General features: G+C 37.8%; 1 protein-coding gene across 3 annotated transcripts in view; it reads right to left on the bottom strand.

Annotated features, from left to right (window-relative positions):
• LOC127856396 (uncharacterized) overlaps window positions 1-24,141 on the bottom strand; it is a 44,384-nt gene that overhangs the window by 7,929 nt on the left and 12,314 nt on the right. The window contains exons 7-15 of one of the 3 annotated variants that reach the window (XM_052392536.1): window positions 21,046-21,125; window positions 18,233-18,390; window positions 17,761-17,893; window positions 14,705-14,791; window positions 13,901-14,006; window positions 11,558-11,694; window positions 5,051-5,213; window positions 4,365-4,416; window positions 3,644-3,779 (exon numbers count right to left, since the gene is read on the bottom strand). In XM_052392536.1, coding sequence (XP_052248496.1) covers window positions 3,644-3,779; window positions 4,365-4,416; window positions 5,051-5,213; window positions 11,558-11,694; window positions 13,901-14,006; window positions 14,705-14,791; window positions 17,761-17,893; window positions 18,233-18,390; window positions 21,046-21,125 — 1,052 coding nt within the window. Of the gene's footprint in view, window positions 1-3,643; window positions 3,780-4,364; window positions 4,417-5,050; window positions 5,214-11,557; window positions 11,695-13,900; window positions 14,007-14,638; window positions 14,792-17,760; window positions 17,894-18,232; window positions 18,391-21,045; window positions 21,126-24,141 lie in introns of all 3 variants that reach the window. The other 2 variants (XM_052392535.1, XM_052392534.1) reach the window with 2 other exon arrangements.

The raw sequence follows: 24,141 nt of genomic DNA on the forward strand, positions 1-24,141 counted from the left end.
TGGAGCTACTCTAGTCGCATATGGCATAGAATCCCTGGAGCTACCCTAGTCGCATATGGCATAGAACCCCTGGAGCTACCCTAGTCGCATATGGCATAGAACCCCTGGAGCTACCCTAGTCGCATATGGCATAGAACCCCTGGAGCTACTCTAGGCGCATATGGCATAGAACCCCTGGAGCTACCCTAGTTGCATATGGCATAGAACCCCTGGAGCTACCCTAGTCGCATATGGCATAGAACACCTGGAGCTACCCTAGTTGCATTCGGCATAGAACCCCTGGAGCTACCCTGGTCACATATGGCATAGAACCGCTAGAGCTACCCTAGTCACATATGGCATAGAACCCCTAAAGCTATCCTTATCGCATATGGCATAGAACCCATGGAGCTACCCTGGTCGCATATGGCATAGAACCCCTGGAGCTACCCTCGCAACATATGGCATAGAACCCCTGGAGCTACCCTAGTCACATATGGAATAGAACCCCTGGAGCTACCCTGGCAACATATGGCATAGTACCCCTGGAGCTACCCTGGTCACATATGGCATAGGACCCCTAGGGATACCCTAGTCGCATATGGTATAGAACCCCTAAAGGTACCCTGGCAACATATGGCACAGAACCCCTGGAGCTACCCTGGTCACATATGGCATAGAACCCCTGGAGCTACCCTGGTCACATATGGCTTATAACCCCTGGAGCTACCCTGGTCACATATGGCATAGAACTCCTGTAGTTACCCTGGCAACATATGGCATAGAACCCCTGAAGCACCATGGTCACAAATGGCATAAACCCCATGGAGCTACCTTGGTCACATATGGCAAAGAACCCCTGGAGCTACCCTGGCAACATATGGCATAGTACCCCTGGAGCTACCCTGGTCTCATATGGCATAGAAACCCCTGGAGGTACCCTGGTCACATATGGCATAAAACCCCTGGAGGTACCCTGGTCACAGATGGCATAAACCCCCGGAGGTTCCCTGGTCACATATTGCATAAACCCCTGGAGCTACCCTGGAAACATATGGCATAGTACCCCTGGAGCTACCCTGGTCACATATGGCATTAAACCCCTGGAGCTACTCTGGTCACATATGGCATAAACCCCTGGAGCTACCCTGGCAACATATGGCATAGAACCCCTGGAGCTACCCTGGTCACATATGGCATAGAAACCCCTGGAGGAGCCCTGGTTACATATGGCATAGAACCCCTGGAGGTACCCTGGTCACAGATGGCTTAAACCCCTGGAGCTACCCTGGCAACATATGGCATAGAACCCCTGGAGCTACCCTCACAACATATGGTAAGGTACCCCTGGAGCTACCCTGGTCTAATATGGCATAGAACCCCTTGAGACGCCCTGGTCACATATTGCATAAACCTCTGGAGCTACCCTGGTCACATATGGCATGGTCCCCCTGGAGCTTCCCCTGGTCACATATGGCATAGAACCCCTGGAGGTACCCTGGTCACATATGGCATTGAACCCCTGGAGCTACCCTAGTCACATATGGCATAGAACCCCTGGAGCTACCCTGGTCACATATGGCATAGAACCCCTGGAGCTACCCTAGTCACATATGGCATAGAACCCATGGAGCTACCCTGGCAACATATGGCATAGAACCCCTGGAGCACCATGGTCACATATGGCATAAACCCCTGGAGCTACCCTGGTCACATATGGCAAAGAACCCCTGGAGCTACCCTGGCAACATATGGCATAGTACCCCTGGAGCGTCCCTGGCCTCATATGGCATAGAAACCCCTGGAGGTACCCTGGTCACATATGGCATAGAACCCCTGGAGGTACCCTGGTCACAGATGGCATAAACCCCTGGAGGTACCCTGGTCACATATTGCATAAACCCCTGGAGCTACCCTGGAAACATATGGCATAGTACCCCTGGAGCTACCATGGTCACATATGGCATAAAACCCCTGGAGCTACTCTGGTCACATTAGCATAGAATTCCCTGGAGGTGCCCTGGTTACATATAGCATAGAACCCCTTGAGGTACCCTGGTCACATATTGCATAAACCCCTGGAGTTACCCTGGTCACATAAGGCATGGTCCCCCTGGAGCTTCCCCTGGTAACATATGGCATAGAACCCCTGGAGCTACCCTGGTCACATATGGCATGGAACCCCTGGAGCTACCCTGGTCGCATATGGCATAGAACCCCTGGAGCTACCCTCACAACATATGGCATAGAACCCCTGGTGCTTCCCTGGTCACATATGGCATAGAACTCCTGGAGCTACCCTGGCAACATATGGCATAAAACCCCTGGAGCTACCCTAGTCGCATATGGCATAGAACCCCTGGAGCTACCCTGGCAACATATGGCATAGAACCCCTGGAGCTACCCTGGTCACATATGGCATAGTACCCCTGGAGCTACCCTGAGCAGATATGGCATAGTACCCCTGGAGCTACCCTAGTCACATATGGCATAGAACCCCTGGAGCTACCCTGGCAACATATGGCATAGAACCCTTGGAGCTACCCTGGCAGCATATGGCATAGAACCCCTGCAGCTACCCTGGCAACATATGGCATGGTACCCTTGGAGCTACCCTGGTCTCATATGGCATAGAACCCCTGGAGCTACCCTGGCAACATATGGCATAGAACCCCTGGAGCTACCCTGGCAACATATGGCATAGAACCCCTGGAGCTACCCTCGCAACATATGGCATAGTACCCCTGGAGCTACCCTGAGCAGATATGGCATAGAACCCCTGGGGCTACCCTGGATACATATGGCATATAACCCCTGGAGCTACCCTGGCAACATTTGGCATAGAACCCCTGGAGCTACCCTGGCAACATATGGCATAGAACCCCTGGAGCTACCCTGGGAACATATGGCATAGTACCCCAGGAGCTAACCTGAGCAGATAAGGCATAAAACCCCTGGAGCTACCCTAAGCAGATATGGCATAGTACCCCTGGAGCTACCCTGAGCAGATATGGCATAGAACCCCTGCAGCTCGCCTGGTCACATATGGCATTGAACCGCTGTAGCTACCCTGGCAACATATGGAATAGAACCCCTGGAGCTACCCTGGCAACATATGGCATAGTACCCCTTGAGCTACCCTGAGCAGATATGGCATAAGGCCCCTGGAGCTACCCTGGTTGCATATTGCATAATACCCATTACAGCATGATGCTGCTCATATTTGTCATTCATAAAAAAATTGTATAGAAGTGTATGTATATTGCCAACTTAACTGCCTGCAATTGTCACATATCAATCAAATGTTTACTGATACCTCTTCAGAATAAATACATTCCACATCACATTACCAGATAAATATAAGCATTATTCTCTGTGCATCTTGCAAAGCGGTCTGCATCAGACGAATTCGTCTCAAGCAAAGGCAAATGATTTATGACATATAATATGCTCTATTGTACCACAAAAATCCAATGTACTATGAAACAGTTGGGAAAAGGTTATAATTATAAATCCAGTTATATGGCTGGATATGTTTGTATTGGAGAAAAACATGATAATATATATAGATCTACATGAACAAGAAATGACCTTGTCATCTATATTATATTAAAGTTTAAGTGTAAGTGTTTTGTAACCTCACAGGGACTACCACTCCACCCACCTTGATTTGAGTTATTTCCCTTTACATAGTTCTGAAGACTCTGTATGCAATGCAGAGCTACTGCATGCCTTGTGAACTGGGATAAAAGGGCCTCTTGGGACGCTAGTTTCTCTTTATCACGATCTAATGGTGACAACTGAAAATAAAATTTATGAAACAAGTGAATGACAAGAATTAATTCATAAAAATCGTTTGCACAGTGTGAAACTTTATGGTCATATTGATGTAAGTAGTACAGTATAGTGGTAAATTTATCAAGTAAAACCACATCAATTCAGTTGCAGCAGTAAAGTGAGACCTAGAAAAAGTCAACTGAATTCTACCCAAAATTTGAAGCAATTTGTACTGAAACTATCCAAATGTTAGTTTGAATATTTGAAACTTTAACAACCACACCCAGTACTGCTTTGTATGAATGTTCAACACAACAAACTGATGATGGTGAAAGCTAGGTTTGTAAAGTAAAATCTGAGAAACACATTTGATTGGTAGAGCATAATTGAGAAGATGATGGGGAATATGCATGAGAAAACAATTAACTTTTCAGAACATAATTAGCTGAGAAAATAACTTCCTATGACTAATATACCTGAAACAGTAATATTCTACAAAGAAATACTTGATAAAGAAATAATCAATTCATTACCGTTATTTGTAATTTGGAAAAAATATGAAGCTGAGAAAGAACTTGAAGTACTTACTGTGAGAGAGAAGCACATACCTGAGCTAGTATTTTATTACGTAGACAATTTGTCATCACAAGGCAGTTGTACCTGCAAGACGGAAACATCATTTCTTTGATGTGAATGTTTGCAGTCGAATTTCTTAAATATTCATAAAAACATCATAAGCAAAATATTAATGCCAAGATTTACTGAAAACTGACTTGATTATGTTGAATGATTAAGATTGTTATGTCATAAGAGTAATTATTGAATCAAATTAAACAAGATGATGTTCTTGATAAACGGAGACATTTTTCTGGTTTGGTGCTTCAACTAAGTATATCATGGTCAACCCATTTTAATAAGAGATTGTAACTTTGGTGACAAAGAAAGACCCCCCCCCCCCTCTCCACAAGGCATGTCATAATATTCAGTTGATTGATAATCTTACCCATGGGCATCATGGCCAGTAATGACCAGAGGGGACTCAGTTTGAAAACAATTTGAAAACAATCACACCAAAATGTTATCTGCCAACTACTTCACTTACGTCTCAAAAAAAAAATAAGTTAAAAGTTATTCAGATACATACATGTATAAATCTTATTTTATATAGATAATGTGCCCTCAAGGGTTATGCACTGTGTGGGCATTTAATTTAAGTGGCCTTGTTAGAAGCAAGTGTAACATCCACTGCGCTAGCCAGACATCCAAACTGTAACTAGCTTTTACACTAGCTCACCGTTTCAGCTGAAGAACTCTCAATTCAGACTGCAGCAAGGAATCTCCATCTCCATGACGAGAAGACCTTGCCCTCTCATCAAGTAAGGTCAAGGTCACATTGAGGTCAGGAACAAAAAGTGACTGCCTGTACCTCTCTAGTATGTCTGCCTCTCCTAGAGATACTGGAATGGTTATAAATTACAGGGTCATATTGGTCTTACGTTGAGTTGACACTGGGATGGTTATAAATTACAAGGTCATATTGGTCTTAAGTTGAGTTGACACTGGAATGGTTATAAATTACAAGGTCATATTGGTCTTAAGTTGAGTTAAGACTGTTATAGTTATATATTACTGGGTCATATTGGTCTTAAATTGAGTTGAGACTGGAATGGTTATAAATTACAGGGTCATATTGGTTTTAAGTTGAGTTGACACTGGAATGGTTATAAATTACAAGGTCATATTGGTCTTAAGTTGAGTTGACACTGGAATGGTTATAAATTACAAGGTCATATTGGTCTTAAGTTGAGTTAAGACTGTAATAGTTATATATTACTGGGTCATATTGGTCTTAAATTGAGTTGAGACTGGAATGGTTATAAATTACAGGGTCATATTGGTCTTAAGTTGAGTTGACACTGGAATGGTTATAAATTACAAGGTCATATTGGTCTTAAGTTGAGTTAAGACTGGAATGGTTATAAATTACAGGGTCATATTGGTCTTAAGTTGAGTTGACACTGGAATGGTTATATATTACAAGGTCATATTGGTCTTAAGTTGAGTTGAGACTGGAATGGTTATACATTAAAGGGTCATATTGGTCTTAAGTTGAGTTAAGACTGGAATGGTTATAAATTACAGGGCCATATTGGTCTTATGTTGAGTTAAGACTGGAATGGTTATATATTACAAGATCATATTGGTCTTAAGTTGAGTTGACACTGGAATGGTTATAAATTACAAGGTCATATTGGTCTTAAGTTGAGTTAAGACTGGAATGGTTATATATTACAGGGTCATATTGGTCTTAAGTTGAGTTGAGACTGGAATGGTTATACATTACAGGGTCATATTGGTCTTTAGTTGAGTTCACACTGGGATGGTTATAAATTACAAGGTCATATTGGTCTTAAGTTGAGTTGACACTGGTATGGTTATAAATTACAAGGTCATATTGGTCTTAAGTTGAGTTGACACTGGAATGGTCATAAATTACAAGGTCATATTGGTCTTAAGTTGAGTTAAGACTGGAATGGTTATAAATAACAGGGTCATATTGGTCTTAAGTTGAGTTGACACTGGAATGGTTATATATTACAGGGTCATATTGGTCTTAAGTTGAGTTGAGACTGGAATGGTTATAAATAACAGGGCCATATTGGTCTTAAGTTGAGTTGACACTTGAATGGTTATAAATTACAAGGTCATATTGGTCTTAAGTTGAGTTGTGACTGGAATGGTTATAAATTACTAGGTCATATTAGTCTTAAGTTGAGTTGACACTGGAATTGCTATAAATTACAAGGTCATATTGGTCTTAAGTTGAGTTGTGACTGGAATGGTTATAAATTATAGGGCCATATTGGTCTTAAGTTGAGTTGAGACTGGAATGGTTATTAATTACAGGGTCATATTGGTCTTAAGTTGAGTTGTGACTGGAATGGTTATAAATTACAGGGTCATATTGGTCTAAAGTTGAGTTGAGACTGGAATGGTTATAAATTACAAGGTCATATTGGTCTTAAGTTGAGTTGACACTGGAATGGTTATAAATTACAAGGTCATATTGGTCTTAAGTTGAGTTGTGACTGGAATGGTTATAAATTACAGGGCCAAATTGGTCTAAAGTTGAGTTGAGACTGGAATGGTTATAAATTACAAGGTCATATTGGTCTTAAGTTGAGTTGAGACTGGAATGGTTATAAATTACAGGGTCATATTGGTCTTAAGTTGAGTTGAGACTGGAATGGTTATAAATTACAAGGTCATATTGGTCTTAAGTTGAGTTGAGACTGGAATGGTTATAAATTACAGGGTCATATTGGTCTTAAGTTGAGTTGACACTGGAATGGTTATATATTACAGGGTCATATTGGTCTTAAGTTGAGTTGACACTGGAATGGTTATACATTACAAGGTCATATTGGTCTTAAGTTGAGTTGTGACTGGAATGGTTATAAATTACAGGGTCATATTGGTCTAAAGTTGAGTTGAGACTGGAATGGTTAAAAATTACAAGGTCATATTGGTCTTAAGTTGAGTTGACACTGGAATGGTTATAAATTACAAGGTCATATTGGTCTTAAGTTGAGTTGACACTGGAATGGTTATAAATTACAAGGTCATATTGGTCTTAAGTTGAGTTGTGACTGGAATGGTTATAAATTACAGGGTCATATTGGTCTTAAGTTGAGTTGAGACTGGAATGGTTATAAATTACAGGGTCATATTGGTCTTAAGTTGAGTTGAGACTGGAATGGTTATATATTACAGGGTCATATTGGTCTTAAGTTGAGTTGAGACTGGAATGGTTATAAATTTCAAGGTCATAATGGTCTTAAGTTGAGTTGTGACTGGAATGGTTATAAATTACAAGGTCATATTGGTCTTAAATTGAGTTGTGACTGGACTGGTTATAAATTACAGGGTCATATTGGTCTAAAGTTGAGGTGAGACTGGAATGGTTATAAATTACAAGGTCATATTGGTCTAAAGTTGAGTTGACACTGGAATGGTTATAAATTACAAGGTCATATTGGTCTTAAGTTGAGTTGTGACTGGAATGGTTATAAATTACAGGGTCATATTGGTGTTAAGTTGAGTTGACACTGGAATGGTTATAAATTATAGGGTCATATTGGTCTTAAGTTGAGTTGAGACTGGAATGGTTATAAATTACAAGGTCATATTGGTCTTAAGTTGAGTCAAGACTGGAATGGTTATAAATTACAAGGTCATATTGGTCTTAAGTTGAGTTGTGACTGGAATGGTTATAAATTACTAGGTCATATTAGTCTTAAGTTGAGTTGACACTGGAATTGCTATAAATTACAAGGTCATATTGGTCTTAAGTTGAGTTGTGACTGGAATGGTTATAAATTATAGGGCCATATTGGTCTTAAGTTGAGTTGAGACTGGAATGGTTATTAATTACAGGGTCATATTGGTCTTAAGTTGAGTTGTGACTGGAATGGTTATAAATTACAGGGTCATATTGGTCTAAAGTTGAGTTGAGACTGGAATGGTTATAAATTACAAGGTCATATTGGTCTTAAGTTGAGTTGACACTGGAATGGTTATAAATTACAAGGTCATATTGGTCTTAAGTTGAGTTGTGACTGGAATGGTTATAAATTACAGGGCCAAATTGGTCTAAAGTTGAGTTGAGACTGGAATGGTTATAAATTACAAGGTCATATTGGTCTTAAGTTGAGTTGAGACTGGAATGGTTATAAATTACAGGGTCATATTGGTCTTAAGTTGAGTTGAGACTGGAATGGTTATAAATTACAAGGTCATATTGGTCTTAAGTTGAGTTGAGACTGGAATGGTTATAAATTACAGGGTCATATTGGTCTTAAGTTGAGTTGACACTGGAATGGTTATATATTACAGGGTCATATTGGTCTTAAGTTGAGTTGACACTGGAATGGTTATACATTACAAGGTCATATTGGTCTTAAGTTGAGTTGTGACTGGAATGGTTATAAATTACAGGGTCATATTGGTCTAAAGTTGAGTTGAGACTGGAATGGTTAAAAATTACAAGGTCATATTGGTCTTAAGTTGAGTTGACACTGGAATGGTTATAAATTACAAGGTCATATTGGTCTTAAGTTGAGTTGACACTGGAATGGTTATAAATTACAAGGTCATATTGGTCTTAAGTTGAGTTGTGACTGGAATGGTTATAAATTACAGGGTCATATTGGTCTTAAGTTGAGTTGAGACTGGAATGGTTATAAATTACAGGGTCATATTGGTCTTAAGTTGAGTTGAGACTGGAATGGTTATATATTACAGGGTCATATTGGTCTTAAGTTGAGTTGAGACTGGAATGGTTATAAATTTCAAGGTCATAATGGTCTTAAGTTGAGTTGTGACTGGAATGGTTATAAATTACAAGGTCATATTGGTCTTAAATTGAGTTGTGACTGGACTGGTTATAAATTACAGGGTCATATTGGTCTAAAGTTGAGGTGAGACTGGAATGGTTATAAATTACAAGGTCATATTGGTCTAAAGTTGAGTTGACACTGGAATGGTTATAAATTACAAGGTCATATTGGTCTTAAGTTGAGTTGTGACTGGAATGGTTATAAATTACAGGGTCATATTGGTGTTAAGTTGAGTTGACACTGGAATGGTTATAAATTATAGGGTCATATTGGTCTTAAGTTGAGTTGAGACTGGAATGGTTATAAATTACAAGGTCATATTGGTCTTAAGTTGAGTCAAGACTGGAATGGTTATAAATTACAAGGTCATATTGGTCTTAAGTTGAGTTGTGACTGGAATGGTTATAAATACAGGGTCATATTGGTCTTAAGTTGAGTTGACACTGGAATGGTTATTAATTACAAGGTCATATTGGTCTTAAGTTGAGTTGACACTGGAATGGTTATAAATTACAGGGTCATATTGGTCTTAAGTTGAGTTGACACTGGAATGGTTATAAATTACAGGGTCATATTGGTCTTAAGTTGAGTTGAGACTGGAATGGTTATATATTACAGGGCCATATTGGTCTTAAGTTGAGTTGACACTGGAATGGTTATAAATTACAGGGTCATATTGGTCTTAAGTTGAGTTGACACTGGAATGGTTATAAACTTTGTGAACGTGGTCTGAATATTATACTTTGACATGGTAATGGTTTATCATTATGGGTACATTCAATTACAATTTAAGCTTAGTTACACAAAGGTGTCACATGGCATAATTGAAACAAAAATAAAACATATGTTTGTTTGCTCTTTATGATTCAATAATATTTTATCCAGGGCTTCCTCCTTATTTTAGTTTGTTTCATAGATAAACATACATTTTTTAAATATAATAATTCTCTCTTTAAAACATGCCCTCAACTGAGATCCTAAGGAACTAAATTATTCTGACAAAGTCGATATCAAAATAATAAAATCACTTAAAAAAAATAATTTCCTAATTTCTAGGCCCATTTTTTGTGTGAACTTGAGTGAAATATCATTAAAGGAACAGTTCTTACCGAGGTTCATGAAGATAAAACAAAGAAACTGACTTCTAGAGTATAAACATGTTGTTTTTTTATTTAACCTAGTGACCTACTCATTCAGCTCACATGTTTCAAACTCGGCTAAGATTTGAATGGGACAAATGCTCTGACAAATGATGAAGATTGGCAAATTAATGTGGCACTTAGTGCATTAACATTGTTTCCACATAGCCATATAAGGAATACTGCCCCCCCCCCCACCATGAGCAGCAATGTTTTTCAAGAAACTGGAACTTTTTTTTTTTTTAAATTCAGCGTTCATTTGAACAAACTACCTAACCATGTTTCATAAAGATTGGGTTGTAAACGTGAATTCTAGAGAGTTAATAATGTTTTACTATAGCCATATAAGCAAAACTGGCCTACCCCCTGGCGGCCATGGTTTTCAACAGACTAGAACCATTTTTTAACTTGAGACAGATATCATTAAAACAAATGCTCTCACCAAGTTTCATAATGATTGAACTTAAAACATGACTTCTAGAATGTTAACACGCTTTTACCCTAGTCATATAAGAAAAATTGCACCACCACCATGTGGCCATGGTTTTCAACAGACCGGAACGGCGGAACCATTTTTGAACTTAACCCAGATAACATTAAAACAAATGTTCTACCCAAAGTTTTGAAAAGATTGAACTAAAATGTGACTTCTTCAGTGTTAACAATGTTTAACTACAGCCATATAACGAAAACTACTCTGTCCTCTGGTGGCCATGTTTTTCAACTAACTGGAATCATTTTTAAACTCGGCCAATATATCATAAGAACAAATGTTCTCATCAGGTTTCATAAAGATTAGACTATATAAATAAGACTTCTAGAGTGTTAACAAGTTTTTAAAATAGCCATATAAGGTAAGCTGCCACATCCCTTGCGCAAGGTTTTTCTACAGACTAACCATTTTTGAACTCAGATGAGATATCATTGGAAAAAAAGGTTCTGACCAAGTTCCATGAAGATTAGACAAAAAATGTGGTTTGAAGAGGAAAAGCCTGAAAATGCATTTCATTTGATCAATAAAAAAAGCAGTTTTTAAAAAAAGCGTCAGCCTTAACCATTTGCCAGAAAATGTAACTAGTTAACCGTTAAATTAGTTTGTTAACCGGTTAAACTGTTGCATCTTTGCTTGTTACCTAGAGAGAGATCATCCTTGCATATCTGACTAAAGAAACCGATAATAATTTCCTATCAAAGAAACTTATTTATTTCCATACTGTCAAAGACATTGAAAATGAGTTCCCTTACCTATCAGATTTTCCTTACCTGATATATCTAGAAGACGATCAATGCAGTGAACATTGTTAGGGGACTCTAGATTTGCCTCTTCAATCCATTTGAGAGTGACATAAGTATATCGTCTCTTGGTGATATCTGCTAAATGGTCGAAACCTGGCCTAGGTCTGTAATACAGATTAAACACAGTGAGTTTTGTCAGGTCAGATTACATTACCAACAAGCAAATTTGTTGAATCGATATCCCCCCCCCCCCCTCAAATTTTATTTTTAATATGGATGGATGCAAATTCCATGATGTACAGAATAATCCTAAAAAATTATTAAGTGTAGGGTAATTGTTTTTATGTATTGCAATTCTCCTAATTGATATCTATAGACCCATAAAGTTTCATGTTGAAATCTTGTAGTGTATATGAGATATAGCCCTGAAAAGTTGCAACATACAACAACAATGAAGGGCAATAACTCTTATTTAAGAAAGTGCAGGGTTATGGTTTAGTGCATGGCATTTCTTCCCATTGATTTCTACACGCCCATGAAGTTTAATGTTGAAATCTTGTATCAAACATAAAATACAGTCCTGAAAAGTTACATCATACAAAAACAACAAAGGGCAATATCTCTTATTAAAGAACTTGAAGGGTTATGGTTCTTTAGCATGGCATTTCTCCTCATTAATATCAATACACCCATGAAGTTTCATGTTAAAGTATTTTATGGTATCTGAGTTATAGCCCTGAATAGTTGCATCATAAAAACAAGAAATAGGTTTGTCAGAAACACTATGTCCCCTTCTGCGCCGCTTTGACCTTGTTTTTAACTTTGACCTTGAAGGATGACCTTGCCTTTTCACCACTCAAAATGTGCAGCTCCATGAGATACACATGCATGCCAAATATGAAGTTGCTATCTTCAATATTGCAAAAGTTATGGCAAAATGTTAAAGTTTGGGCAAACAAACAGACCAACAGACAGGGCAAAAACAATTTGTCCCCCACTATAGTGGTGGGGGACATAAAAACAAAGGGCAATAACTCTTAGTTGAGAAAGTGTAGGGTTATGGTTCTTGTGCATGGCACTCTCCTCATTGATATCTATACACTTATGAAGTTTCATGTTGATATCTTATAAAGGTTCTGAGATAAAGCCCTAAAGAGTTTTGTGACAGAGTGACGGACTGACGAAAAATGCCAATTCTGTATCCCTCCGCCTTTGGCGGGGCATAACATGATATGTCTGCTAGAAATAGATACCCCTAATTCCTCTTTTGTCTCAAAAACATGGCAATTCTAGGATACAAGATGTTCAACAGTTAACACATTCATTTAACCCTTTCAGTGCGGGAACCGAATTTTAAAGGCCTTTGCAAACAGTTTGGATCCAGATGAGACTCCACAGAACGTGGCGTCTCATCAGGATCCAAACTGTTTGCTATTCTGATAGTATTCTTTGAAAAAAATAGAAGAAAATGCTAATTTTAGAAATTCTGCAGACGATATTTTAGCAGACTACAAATTTCCCAGCATGCAAAGGGTTAAGTACTTGCCAAATCCAAAGCTAGGCCTGCTTGTAAGCTAAATAAACACAAATTCAGAACACTTACTCCATCCATACTTCAGAACACTACCTCCATCCATACTTCAGTTAGAGAGCATAAAACATATCCATACTTCAGTTAGAGAGCATAAAACAGTTTCCTATATTAAGTAACAGAGACCTTCAGTTGGTCTCAAACACAATCTGAAGCTCGATCAGAATGTAAGCTATCAACATACAAAATGTCCTAAAATGTCAACATACAAACTCAAGTTATTGAGGGTAACAAGTTTTTCTATGAGTTATCTCATTCTTGACAAAAACTGGTTGCAAATGGAACACTATTTATAGTAACAGTGACCTTTACAATAACCCAATTAGCCCCAATGTACTCTCAACCAAGATCTGCATAGTAGCAACCTACACTCAAACATGCAGTGCAATACCTTCATTCAAACTCAAGGCATTTACCAGAAATATTTTTTCCATTTTTAATACATGTAGCCTTGACCTTTATTGGATTCCATTGCAACCTGAAGCTTGGTCTCTGTGTAACATACCTACTCACACAATATCAGATAAATACCTCCGTGCAACCATAATTTATTGAGCATAAGCTTTTTTTCTATTTTTTAGGACAGTGACCTTAACCTTAAACCGACAGGATCCAAATTACAATCCCAATATATGCCTAAAGCAAACTTGCTATTGTTAACATTAGCATTATTTTGTGTGCACAAAGAAAGGGCAATAACAAAAATGCTGCCTTACAATTGACCCATGAATATTGCTCTTTCAGGTGATATAATATAGAAAGTGTCCAACAATTCATACCTACATACATAGGCCACCATGAGTTTATTAGGTGAAATACACGCCCCTAAACACAGGTGTTTGTTGTCTGTGGACAGTTGATAGGCTACAGTCTCAACTTTTGAATCTGAAAGAAAAATAAGAGTGTCTTAATATACTAGGTTGACTGTTGGTGTTTTAATTGCATGAGAAACATTATGAATCGCTCGACTGTATAAAAATTACAATATTTTTTATATCATATCCTAATACTAGTATAAACTATGAACATTGAAATGCACACAGAAACATGATCTAACATGATTAATTAAGTACTTCATAGATTTTTAACCCTGCAATTAGTAAATAATCTCGAATCAAACATATGCTGTATATGCAAATGTTTAACAACTTTAAGCAGATTGCCAATATAATTGCACTGTACATTAGACATATGTGTATTTATAAAAGGATTTCGTAACCTATTAACAAGAACAAGCTAGCAAAATAATTTGTACATGCATGACATACTTGTCTGGCATTTCATGAAACCAGACATCTAATAAAAACCAATAATAAACACATAGATCATTTAAAGACTGTTAAGCATATTGTTGTAAAAAAAAACATTCTTTGAAATACATAAGCCCAACAATAACAACCTATAGAGATGCCAATATTGAAAATATAAGTGAAGATATTAATGGGAATAAAGGAATCAAATGACTTGACTTCCTTAGTATGGAAAAAGTATAAAACAATCTGCATCAATGCTGATACCTTGTGTTTCAGTGTCTGCATCAATGCTGATACCTTGTGTTTCAGTGTCTGCATCAATGCTGATACCTTGTGTTTCAGTGTAAAGAAGTATCTTGTTGATGGCTGCATCTACTGATATGGTCACCACAATGTTGCTATCCAGCACAAACACACCTGCACACAACAACAAGAAGGCTGTTGAGCCTCCCTCTGTGAAAAGGGGGTTTAATGCATGAGCGTAAAATGTTGTTCCAGTCCGCACAATAAAAGCGGAAAGTGTCCTCCCTTATTAGTTTAAACCTGTTTATTTTTACTCAATTGAATAGAAAGCCTAAGGCTTATTTGAAACACTCGAGTCCATTTTCTGGGACTAGAACCAATACTGGTGTCTATGGGGGAAATCTAAAGAACGGAGCGCTCCCACAATGGGGATCGAACCCAAGACCTCCTGATCGCTAAGCAGACACCATATCCACCACACCACGGCTGACTGCACAGGCTAATCTGGGATGACATTTATGCACATGTATTAAACCACCTTTTCACAAATCAAGGCTAAATAACAGTTTACTGTTTGGATTATTTCACTTATTACCTTCGTATTCCTACAGATCTATTTAACTTTTGCCAGCAGCTCAAAAAGGCACTGGTTAATAAAGACAATGGACAAGTTTAACATAGTTTTCTTAATGACTCTGCTTCACATTCCCAGGAACTGTAGAAGTCAACAGAAAAACAAGGCTGTCAAAGTAATCTTTCTGCTATATTACCACGGTCAAGTCAATATTTTACCTTTGACCTTGAAGGATGACATTGACCTTTCACCACTTAAAATGTGCAGCTCCATGAGATACGCATGCATGCAAAATATGGAGTTGCTATCTTCAATATTGCAAAATTTGACCTTTGACCTTGACGGATGACCTTGACCCTTCACCACTCAAAATGTGCAGCTCCATGAGATACTCATGCATGCCAAATATCGAGTTGCTATCTTTAATATTGCAAAATTTGACCTTTGATCTTGACCTTGAAGGATGACCTTGACCTTTCACCACTCAAACTGCAGCTCCATGTGATACACATGCATGCCAAATATTAAGTTGCTATCTTCAATATTGCAAAATTTTGACCTTTGACCGTGAAGGATGACCTTGACTTTGACCATTTACCACTCAAAATGTGCAGCTCCATGTGATAGGCATATTGCAAAATTTGACCTTTGACCTTGACCTTTTACCACTCAAAACATGCAGCTGCATGAGATATGTATGAATGCCAAATATCAAGTTGCTATCTTCAATATTGCAAAATTTTACCTTTGACCTTGAAGGATGACCTTGACCTTTCACCACTCAAAATGTGCAGCTCCAAGAGATGCACATACAAGCCAAATATCAAGTAACTATCTTCAATATTGCAAAATTTGACCTTTGACCTAGACCTTTCACCTTGAAGGATGACCTTAACCTTTCACCACTCAATATGTGCAAATCCATGAGATACACATGCATGCCAAATATCAAGTTGCTATCTTCAATATTGCAAAAGTTATGGGCAATGTTAAAGTTTTCGGACGGACGGACGGACTGACGGACAAACAGACTGACTGATGAACGGACGGATTGACTGACGAACAGACAGATGGACAGTTCAAAAACTATATGCCACCCTTCAGGGGCATAAAAAAGTTATGGTGAAAGTTAAAGTTTTCGGACGTACGGACAGATGCCATATATTTGACCTTTGACCTTGAAGGATGACCTTGACCTTTCACCTTTCAAAATGTGCAGCTCCATGAGATACACATGCATGCCAAATATCAAATTGCTATCTTCAATATTGAAAAAGTAATGGTCAATGTTAAAGTTTTCGGACGGACAGACGCCATATATTTGACAATTGACCTTGAAGGATGACCTTGACCTTTCACCACTCAAAATGTTCAGCTCCATGAGATAGACCTGCATGCCAAATATCAAGTTGCTATCTTGAAAATTGAAAAAGTTATGGCCAATGTTTAAGTTTTCGGACGGACGGACAGACACCATATATTTGACATTTGACGTTGAAGGATGACCTTGACCTTTCACCACTCAAAATGTGCAGCTCCATGAGATGCACATGTATGCCAAAAATCAAGTTGCTTTGTTCAATATTGAAAAAGTTATGGCCATTAAAGTTTTCGGACGGACAGACAGACCGACACACTGACTGACGGACAGTTCAATATGCCACCCTACCGGGGGCAAAAAAAATACTGTTCTTTCAAAAGCCCAACTTGAATCAAAGATATGATGCAAAAGGGACATAGAAAGAATGACAAATCACCACAGAACTTGTGACCAAGCCAGGAATCCAACCCATTCAAAGATGAAATCAAGTGCTCTACCAACTGAGCAAGCTAGCTTGGTTGATAGTTCTCTGATAAAAACTGGCAATAAATTATGCCAAACAAGAAACCTGACAATGAAATAAAACAAGGTTTAAATTATGTTTAAATTATTAATTTACTCAATATGTGCAATCACAATCTGTGTCTGCACAGAAGCTATCAACGTACAAAATTTCAGCACCAAACCTCGATCCTGAACTTATGATTATGAGCAGAAAATGTTTATTTTTAATTTTTAGTTACAATAACCTTGACCTTACACTGCCTGGCCCCAATACAATCCAAAGCTAGAACTGCATGTTTGCTTCATAACCACAACATTTAAGCACTATCCTCCAGTCCAAACTCAAGTTATTGAGCAGAAACTGTTTTTCAAACCTATAAACAGTGACCTTAACCTTTGCAGGCAAGCTATACTTTGAGTTTCATCAAAATTGGTAAATGCATACTAAAGTTATTCACTGGAAACCCTATGTTTGCTAATTTTTTATTTTAAGAACAGCTCCCAAAGGCAATCTCAAGATAGGCATCAATGTTAGCTACTTAGATACAATTTTCCAGTAACAGTGACCTTGACCTTGACTTGACTGTCCCCAATTACACAACCTACCAAATCTATTTATCTTAGGTTTCATCTTAATTGGCCAAACTTTCATTATTGACTAGAAACAGCCTGTTTGATGCCTGTCAAAGAATAACACAAATTTCAAAATTTGTTTAAATCCTTGCTAAACATCCTGTAGCATACCTGCAGAATGCAGCCCACAGTCTAGGGTCAGATGACTGGAGTAGGTGACCTTCACATCACCGTGGTTACCATCATGTTGTAGGAGGTAGAGTAAGTAATACTGCTCTTTGTTGACTAGCAACCAGTAGCTTTCCTGAAATCAAATCCCCTCCATTGCTCACTAACATTAATCCTTTATCACATAAACATGCAAATCAAATAATATTTAAGGCCTTTCTTACTAGAATCAAGTTTTAAAGCAATAATTTCCGACCATAAGTTACTGATGAGCGGAAAACAGCATTAATCCTGAACAAACTGCAAGTTACAATTATTCTTTAGAGTGTAGGCTAAGTTTTTTTATCGTACAATAAAATTGATATCAGCCAATGCCTTTAGCTTTGGGATTGTCAAGCAATTGAGCTAGCTAAGTGGACTGTCAGAACACTGACTGAATGCAACAAAAAACAATTTGTGAAATTATACAACCCACGTTTTTCTGAGGTAGATATATCATGCTGGAGACAGGCATCAAGTCTGAGTCGCCATGAATACACAGTGTGCGAGGCCGGATAGTGAAACTGTCATAGCAACGAAGGTCAAAGGTCAGTAGGTACACACGTCCATCAACATAGGCCACTGCCAAGGCACCTAAAGCGAATGATTTAAAATGACTTTAAACATGTATTTGTTTCCTGTTAAATAAATAAAAATGTAGAACGCTGGGACAACTTTCTTGCATTTTCTTCTTTAATAAAGGTGTCATCGTAAATAATTAATTGGATAAATAACAAGAGCTGTCAGAGGACAGCGCGCTCGACTATTCCAGTGCTTGACAGTATAACGTAAGCCATCATGGGGAAATTCATATTCAATAATTTATTAGACGATCTTTCAAAAATAAAAAAAGGAAAAAAAAAAATGGGGGGGGGGGGGTATAATGTGGGGTGTGGTAATAAAAAAAGTGTTTTTTTTGGGGGGGGGGGTCGGTGGGTAGGATGGGGGGGTGAGAGGGGGGTATAATGTGGGGTGTGGTAATTTATAAGATGATGTTTAAAAATATATATATTTTTTTTTTGGGGGGGGGTGGGCGTGGGGTAGGGTGGGTGGGGGTGAGAGGGGGGCATAATGTGGGGTGTGGTAATTTATAAGATGATGTTTAAAAAAAAAAATTGGGGGGGGGTGAGGTGGGGGGGGGGGGGAAGGGATTTTGGTAGGGGCGTGGGGTATTGTTTGGGTGGAATCCATTGTGGTATTCAGGTAAGTGTTGTTTTGTCAAAGTAATAATAAAATGTGATCATAAATAAAGAAGTTATGGCAATTTAAGCAAAATGTTCAATTATCTAAGTGTAAAAGGGACCATAATTATGTAAAAATGCTTGATACAGTGGTCTGCTCTTGTTTATAGGTTGGGGTCATGTTGGTAAACAAGTATGCAACATATAAAAGCAATATGTCAAAGGATATAGGAAATATTTGGGGTAGTACGCAAACTTTAACATAGATTTATCAATAATATGCATATTCTAAGTATAAAAGGGGCAATAATTATGACAAAATGCTTGATAGAGTTGTCTGCTCTTGTTTATAGGTTGGAGTGATGTTGGTAAACAAGTATGCAAAATATAAAAGCAATATGTCAAGGGACAATGAAAATAAATGGGGTAGTACGAAAACTTTAACATTTGCTGCATATTCTAAGTGGAAAAAGGGGCATAATTATGACAAAATGCTTGAGAGAGTTGTCTGCTCTTGTTAATAGGTTGGGGTCATGTTGGTAAACAAGTATGCAAAATATGAAAGCAATATGTGAAGGGAGAAAGAAAATATTTGGGGTAGTACGAAAACTTTAACATTTGCATGCAGACACTAATGCTAACGCAGACGCCGGGGTGAGTAGGATAGCTACACTATATATATTTCATATATAATAGTCGAACTAAAAATCATTGTTTTAAATTACTGATAAATTTCAATGAAGTGAAAATAAGTGAATTTTAATAGCATTGTTATATTCCAATTTATCATATTACAGGGATAACTACAAGACAAAACAAGAGCTGTCAGAGGACAGCGCGCTCGACTATTCGAGTGCATGACAGTATTACGTAAGCCATCATAAAGAAATTGTTCATATCCAATAATTTATTCAACAATTTTTCAAAAATAAAAAAAGGAAAAAAATAAAATAAATTTTTTTGGGGGGGTTAGGGGGGGGGGGGTTAAGAGGGGGTATAATGTGGGGTGTGGTCATTTATTAGACGATCTTTCAAAAATAAAAAAAGGAATTTTTTTTTATTTTTTTTTATCGGAGGGAGGGGGAGATGGGGGGGGGCAGGGATTCTGGTTTGGAGCGTGGGGTATTGTATGGGTGGAATCCATTGTGGTATTCAGGTAAGTGTTGTTTTTGTCAAAGTTTTAATAAAATATGATCATAAATAAAGAAGTTATGGCAATGTAAGCAAAATGTTCAATTATCTAAGTACAAAAGGAGCAATAATTCTGTCAAAATGCTTGATACAGTTGTCTGCTCTTGTTAATAGGTTGGGGTCATGTTGGTAAACAAGTATGCAAAATATGGAAGCAATATGTCAAGGGACATAGGAAATATTTGGGGCAGTATGCAAACTTTAACATAGATTTATCAATAATATGCATATTCTAAGTGTAAGAGGGGCAATAATTCTGTCAAAATGCTTGATACAGTGGTCTGCTCTTGTTTATAGGTTGGGGTCATGTTGGTAAACAAGTATGCAAAATATGAAAGCAATATGTCAAGGGACATTGAAAATATTTGGGGTAGTATGCAAACTTTAACATAGATCTATCAATAATATGCATATTCTAAGTATAAAAGGGGCAATAATTCTGTCAAAATACTTGATACAGTGATCTGCTCTTATTTATAGGTTGGGGTCATGTTTGGTTAACAAGTATGCAAAATATGAAAGCAATATGTCAAGGGACATAGGAAATATTTGGGGCAGTACGCAAACTTTAACATAGATTTATCAATAATATAAATATTCTAAGTATAAGAGGGGCAATAATTCTGTCAAAATGCTTGATACAGTGGTCTGCTCTTGTTTATAGGTTGGGGACATGTTGGTAAACAAGTATGCAAAATATGAAAGCAATATGTCAAGGGACATTGAAAATATTTGGGGTAGTACGCAAACTTTAACATTTGCACGCAAACGCCAACACACACGCCAACGCCAACGCACACGCTGACACCAGGGTGAGTAGGATAGCTCCACTATATATATTACATATATAATAGTCGAGCTAAAAATTAACCCATACCTATGTCTGGGGCCCATTTCATACACTTGACTTGTTTTGTGTGCACTGAGTCTACCTCTTGGATAATGGAGCAGCCTGACCTGAAACACCAGTGCATGGTAGATTTGGCAACAAAAAACACAACCAAGTATGACTGATTTCAATAGTTGTCATAAAGATCTCCATATATTTTGGATATTTTGGATAACAAATTGATCAAAGATACGAACAGCCCTGACAAATATAATTTTTAATCCAATAATTTCTAGTTGATATATGATATGTGATATGTGATAATATAAGGATAGGTCAGCTTGGTATGTTAACCCTGTACCACTTAGATACGCATTTAACCTTGTACCACTTAGATACGTATTTAACCCTTTACCACTTAGCTAGATACATATTTAACCCTTTACCACTTAGCTAGATAGGTATTCAAACCTTTACCACTTAAATACGTATTTAACCCTTAACCATTGAGATAGGTCTTTAACTCTTTACTTAGATACGTATTTAACCCTTTACCACTTAGATACGTATTTAACCCTTTACCACTTAGATACGTATTTAACCCTTTACCACTTAAATATGTAATATAACCTTTACCACTTAGATATGTATTTAACCATTCCAAAAAAATTAAGTCCAAGGCCCATAACTTTGCCAAAAATCAATTTACGGGAACGAAACTCACACTTTATCTGCAAGTCATGTAGGAAGACTAACATATCAAAAATCAGATCCATATATTAAAGCATTACGTAAAAAAACTCCGGAAAATGGTTATTATATGGAAATTGTCAAATTCCAAGGGCCATAACTTTAGGTCATGCAGGTAGTCTCACATACCAAAAATCAGCTCAATATCTGAAAGTGTTGCGTAAATTTTTTCTGGAAAACGATAATTATAGAGTAGATTTGTAAGTCATGTAGGCACACTCACCAAAAATCAGGTCAATATCTGAAAACGTTGAGTAAAAAACATCCAGAAACATTGCAGAACAGACTGACGGATTGATGAACAGTGCAAATGCTATATGCCACCCTACAGGGGCATACAAATACAGACAAGGGCTGTTTGTAAAAACATGCATGCCCCCCATATGGGCTGTCCGTTGTAGTGGCAGCCATTGTGTGAATACGATTTTTGTCACTGTGACCTTGACCTTTGACCTAGTGACCTGAAAATCAATAGGGGTCATGTGCGGGTGACGATCAATGTACCTATGAAGTGTCATGATCCTAGGCAAAAGCGTTGTTGAGTTATCATCCAAAAATCATTTTACTATTTCAGGTCACCGTGACCTTGACCTTTGACCTTGTGACCTCAAATCAATAGGGGTCATCTGCAAGTCATGATCAATCTACCTATGAAGTTTCATGATCCTAGGCGTATGCGTTCTTGAGTTATCATCCGAAAACCATTTTACTATTTCGGGTCACCGTGACCTTGACCTTTGACCTAGTGACCTCAAAATCAATAGGGGTCATCTGCGAGTCATGATCAATCTACCCATGAAGTTTCATGATCCTAGGCGTATGCGTTCTTGAGTTGGGATCATCCGGAAACCATTTTACTATTTCGGGTCACCGTGACCTTGACCTTTGACCTAGTGACCTCAAAATCAATAGGGGTCATCTGCAAGTCATGATCAATCTACCCATGAAGTTTCATGATCCTAGGCGTATGCGTTCTTGAGTTATCATTCAAAAACCATTTTACTATTTCTGGTCACTGTGACCTTGACCTTTATCCTAGTGACCTCAAAATCAATAGGGGTCATCTACGAGTCATGATCAATGTACCTATGAAGTTTCATGATCCTAGGCCCAAGCCTTTCTCGAGTTATCGTCTGACAACCACCTGGTGGACGGACCGACCGACAGACCGACCGACCGACCGACATGAGCAAAGCAATATACCCCCTCTTCTTCGAAGGGGGGCATAAATATTCATAAAATTGTAATGTTCTATCTGTATAAGACAATTGAAAATGACGTGAAATTTAACGCCTCTAATTACACAATTCCAAATTCCTAATTTAGACCAATTTGACTATGAAATAAGCAACCTTTGTGGCCTGTATACATTTACGTGCAGAAAGGAGTCTATGCCTGCTATATATTCTTAAGTTTAAGAATAGGCAGAGGAATACCAGCCCTGGTTCTGCCCAGGAAAAGAACTCTATCATGTATCTATAATCTCAGGCTTTGGATTTAATTTAGCTGAAGTAAATATGTTGAATGATAAATACCGGTACTTGATATTGTATATTAAAGGTACGTGTTTGCAGTTTGCCAAAATTACAATTTTCAAAAATATTGTCATAGACAATTAAATAATGTATGCAATGTATTCAAAAAAGCAAAATAATATTACTGACTTTGAAAAAATATTTAAAACATATGTTTCTTTATTGATTATCATAAATGACAACCATAAAAAATAATACGAGCATTTATCGCTTTTCATTTTTAATTTAGCAACAACTATGTATTACAGAGGTTTAACTACGTTACCCATTCAAAACCCTGCTTGTGTAGTGGTAGGGGTTAGCATTTTGCTTCTTGAGGTCCCAAGTTCAATCACCAGGATAGAAATTTTCTTGTATTTTATCCTTTCCTTTGTAAGTATAATAATTTAAATCTTTTCCAAATTTAACAGTTTTGTTAAAGTGATATTATGCACATCTAACAGTAAATGCTATGTTCACAGGTGTTTATCGCAACTGTTGTTTATTTAAGGTGTTTTCACTTCATATACACTTATATTTGTTAATGCAGCATCAACATACTAAAACAATATCCAGGAAAGAGAAAAATAATGCATTTGAATATCAACCGTACTTTTGTTTTGACAACTGACAACAGAAATGATTCGATTTACGATGTGAATCTAAATTTAGTTTTAGTGCAGATTCTTTCATACGACACACGAACACTAACTCCGATCCTAATAAAAAGACAGTTCCGCTCGGCTTAGAGGACTAGGCATACATGCCAGACGTCCCGATCTTGGCGGGACAGTCCCGCTTTTGGGCCCTTTGTCCCGGCGTACGGATATGAGACGATTTGTCCCAACATTCGTAAAAAACAATGTAAGGTCTATAGGTT

The sequence above is a fragment of the Dreissena polymorpha genome, chromosome 13 (genome assembly GCF_020536995.1).
Source record: "Dreissena polymorpha isolate Duluth1 chromosome 13, UMN_Dpol_1.0, whole genome shotgun sequence".
Taxonomy (NCBI): Eukaryota; Metazoa; Mollusca; class Bivalvia; order Myida; family Dreissenidae; genus Dreissena; species Dreissena polymorpha.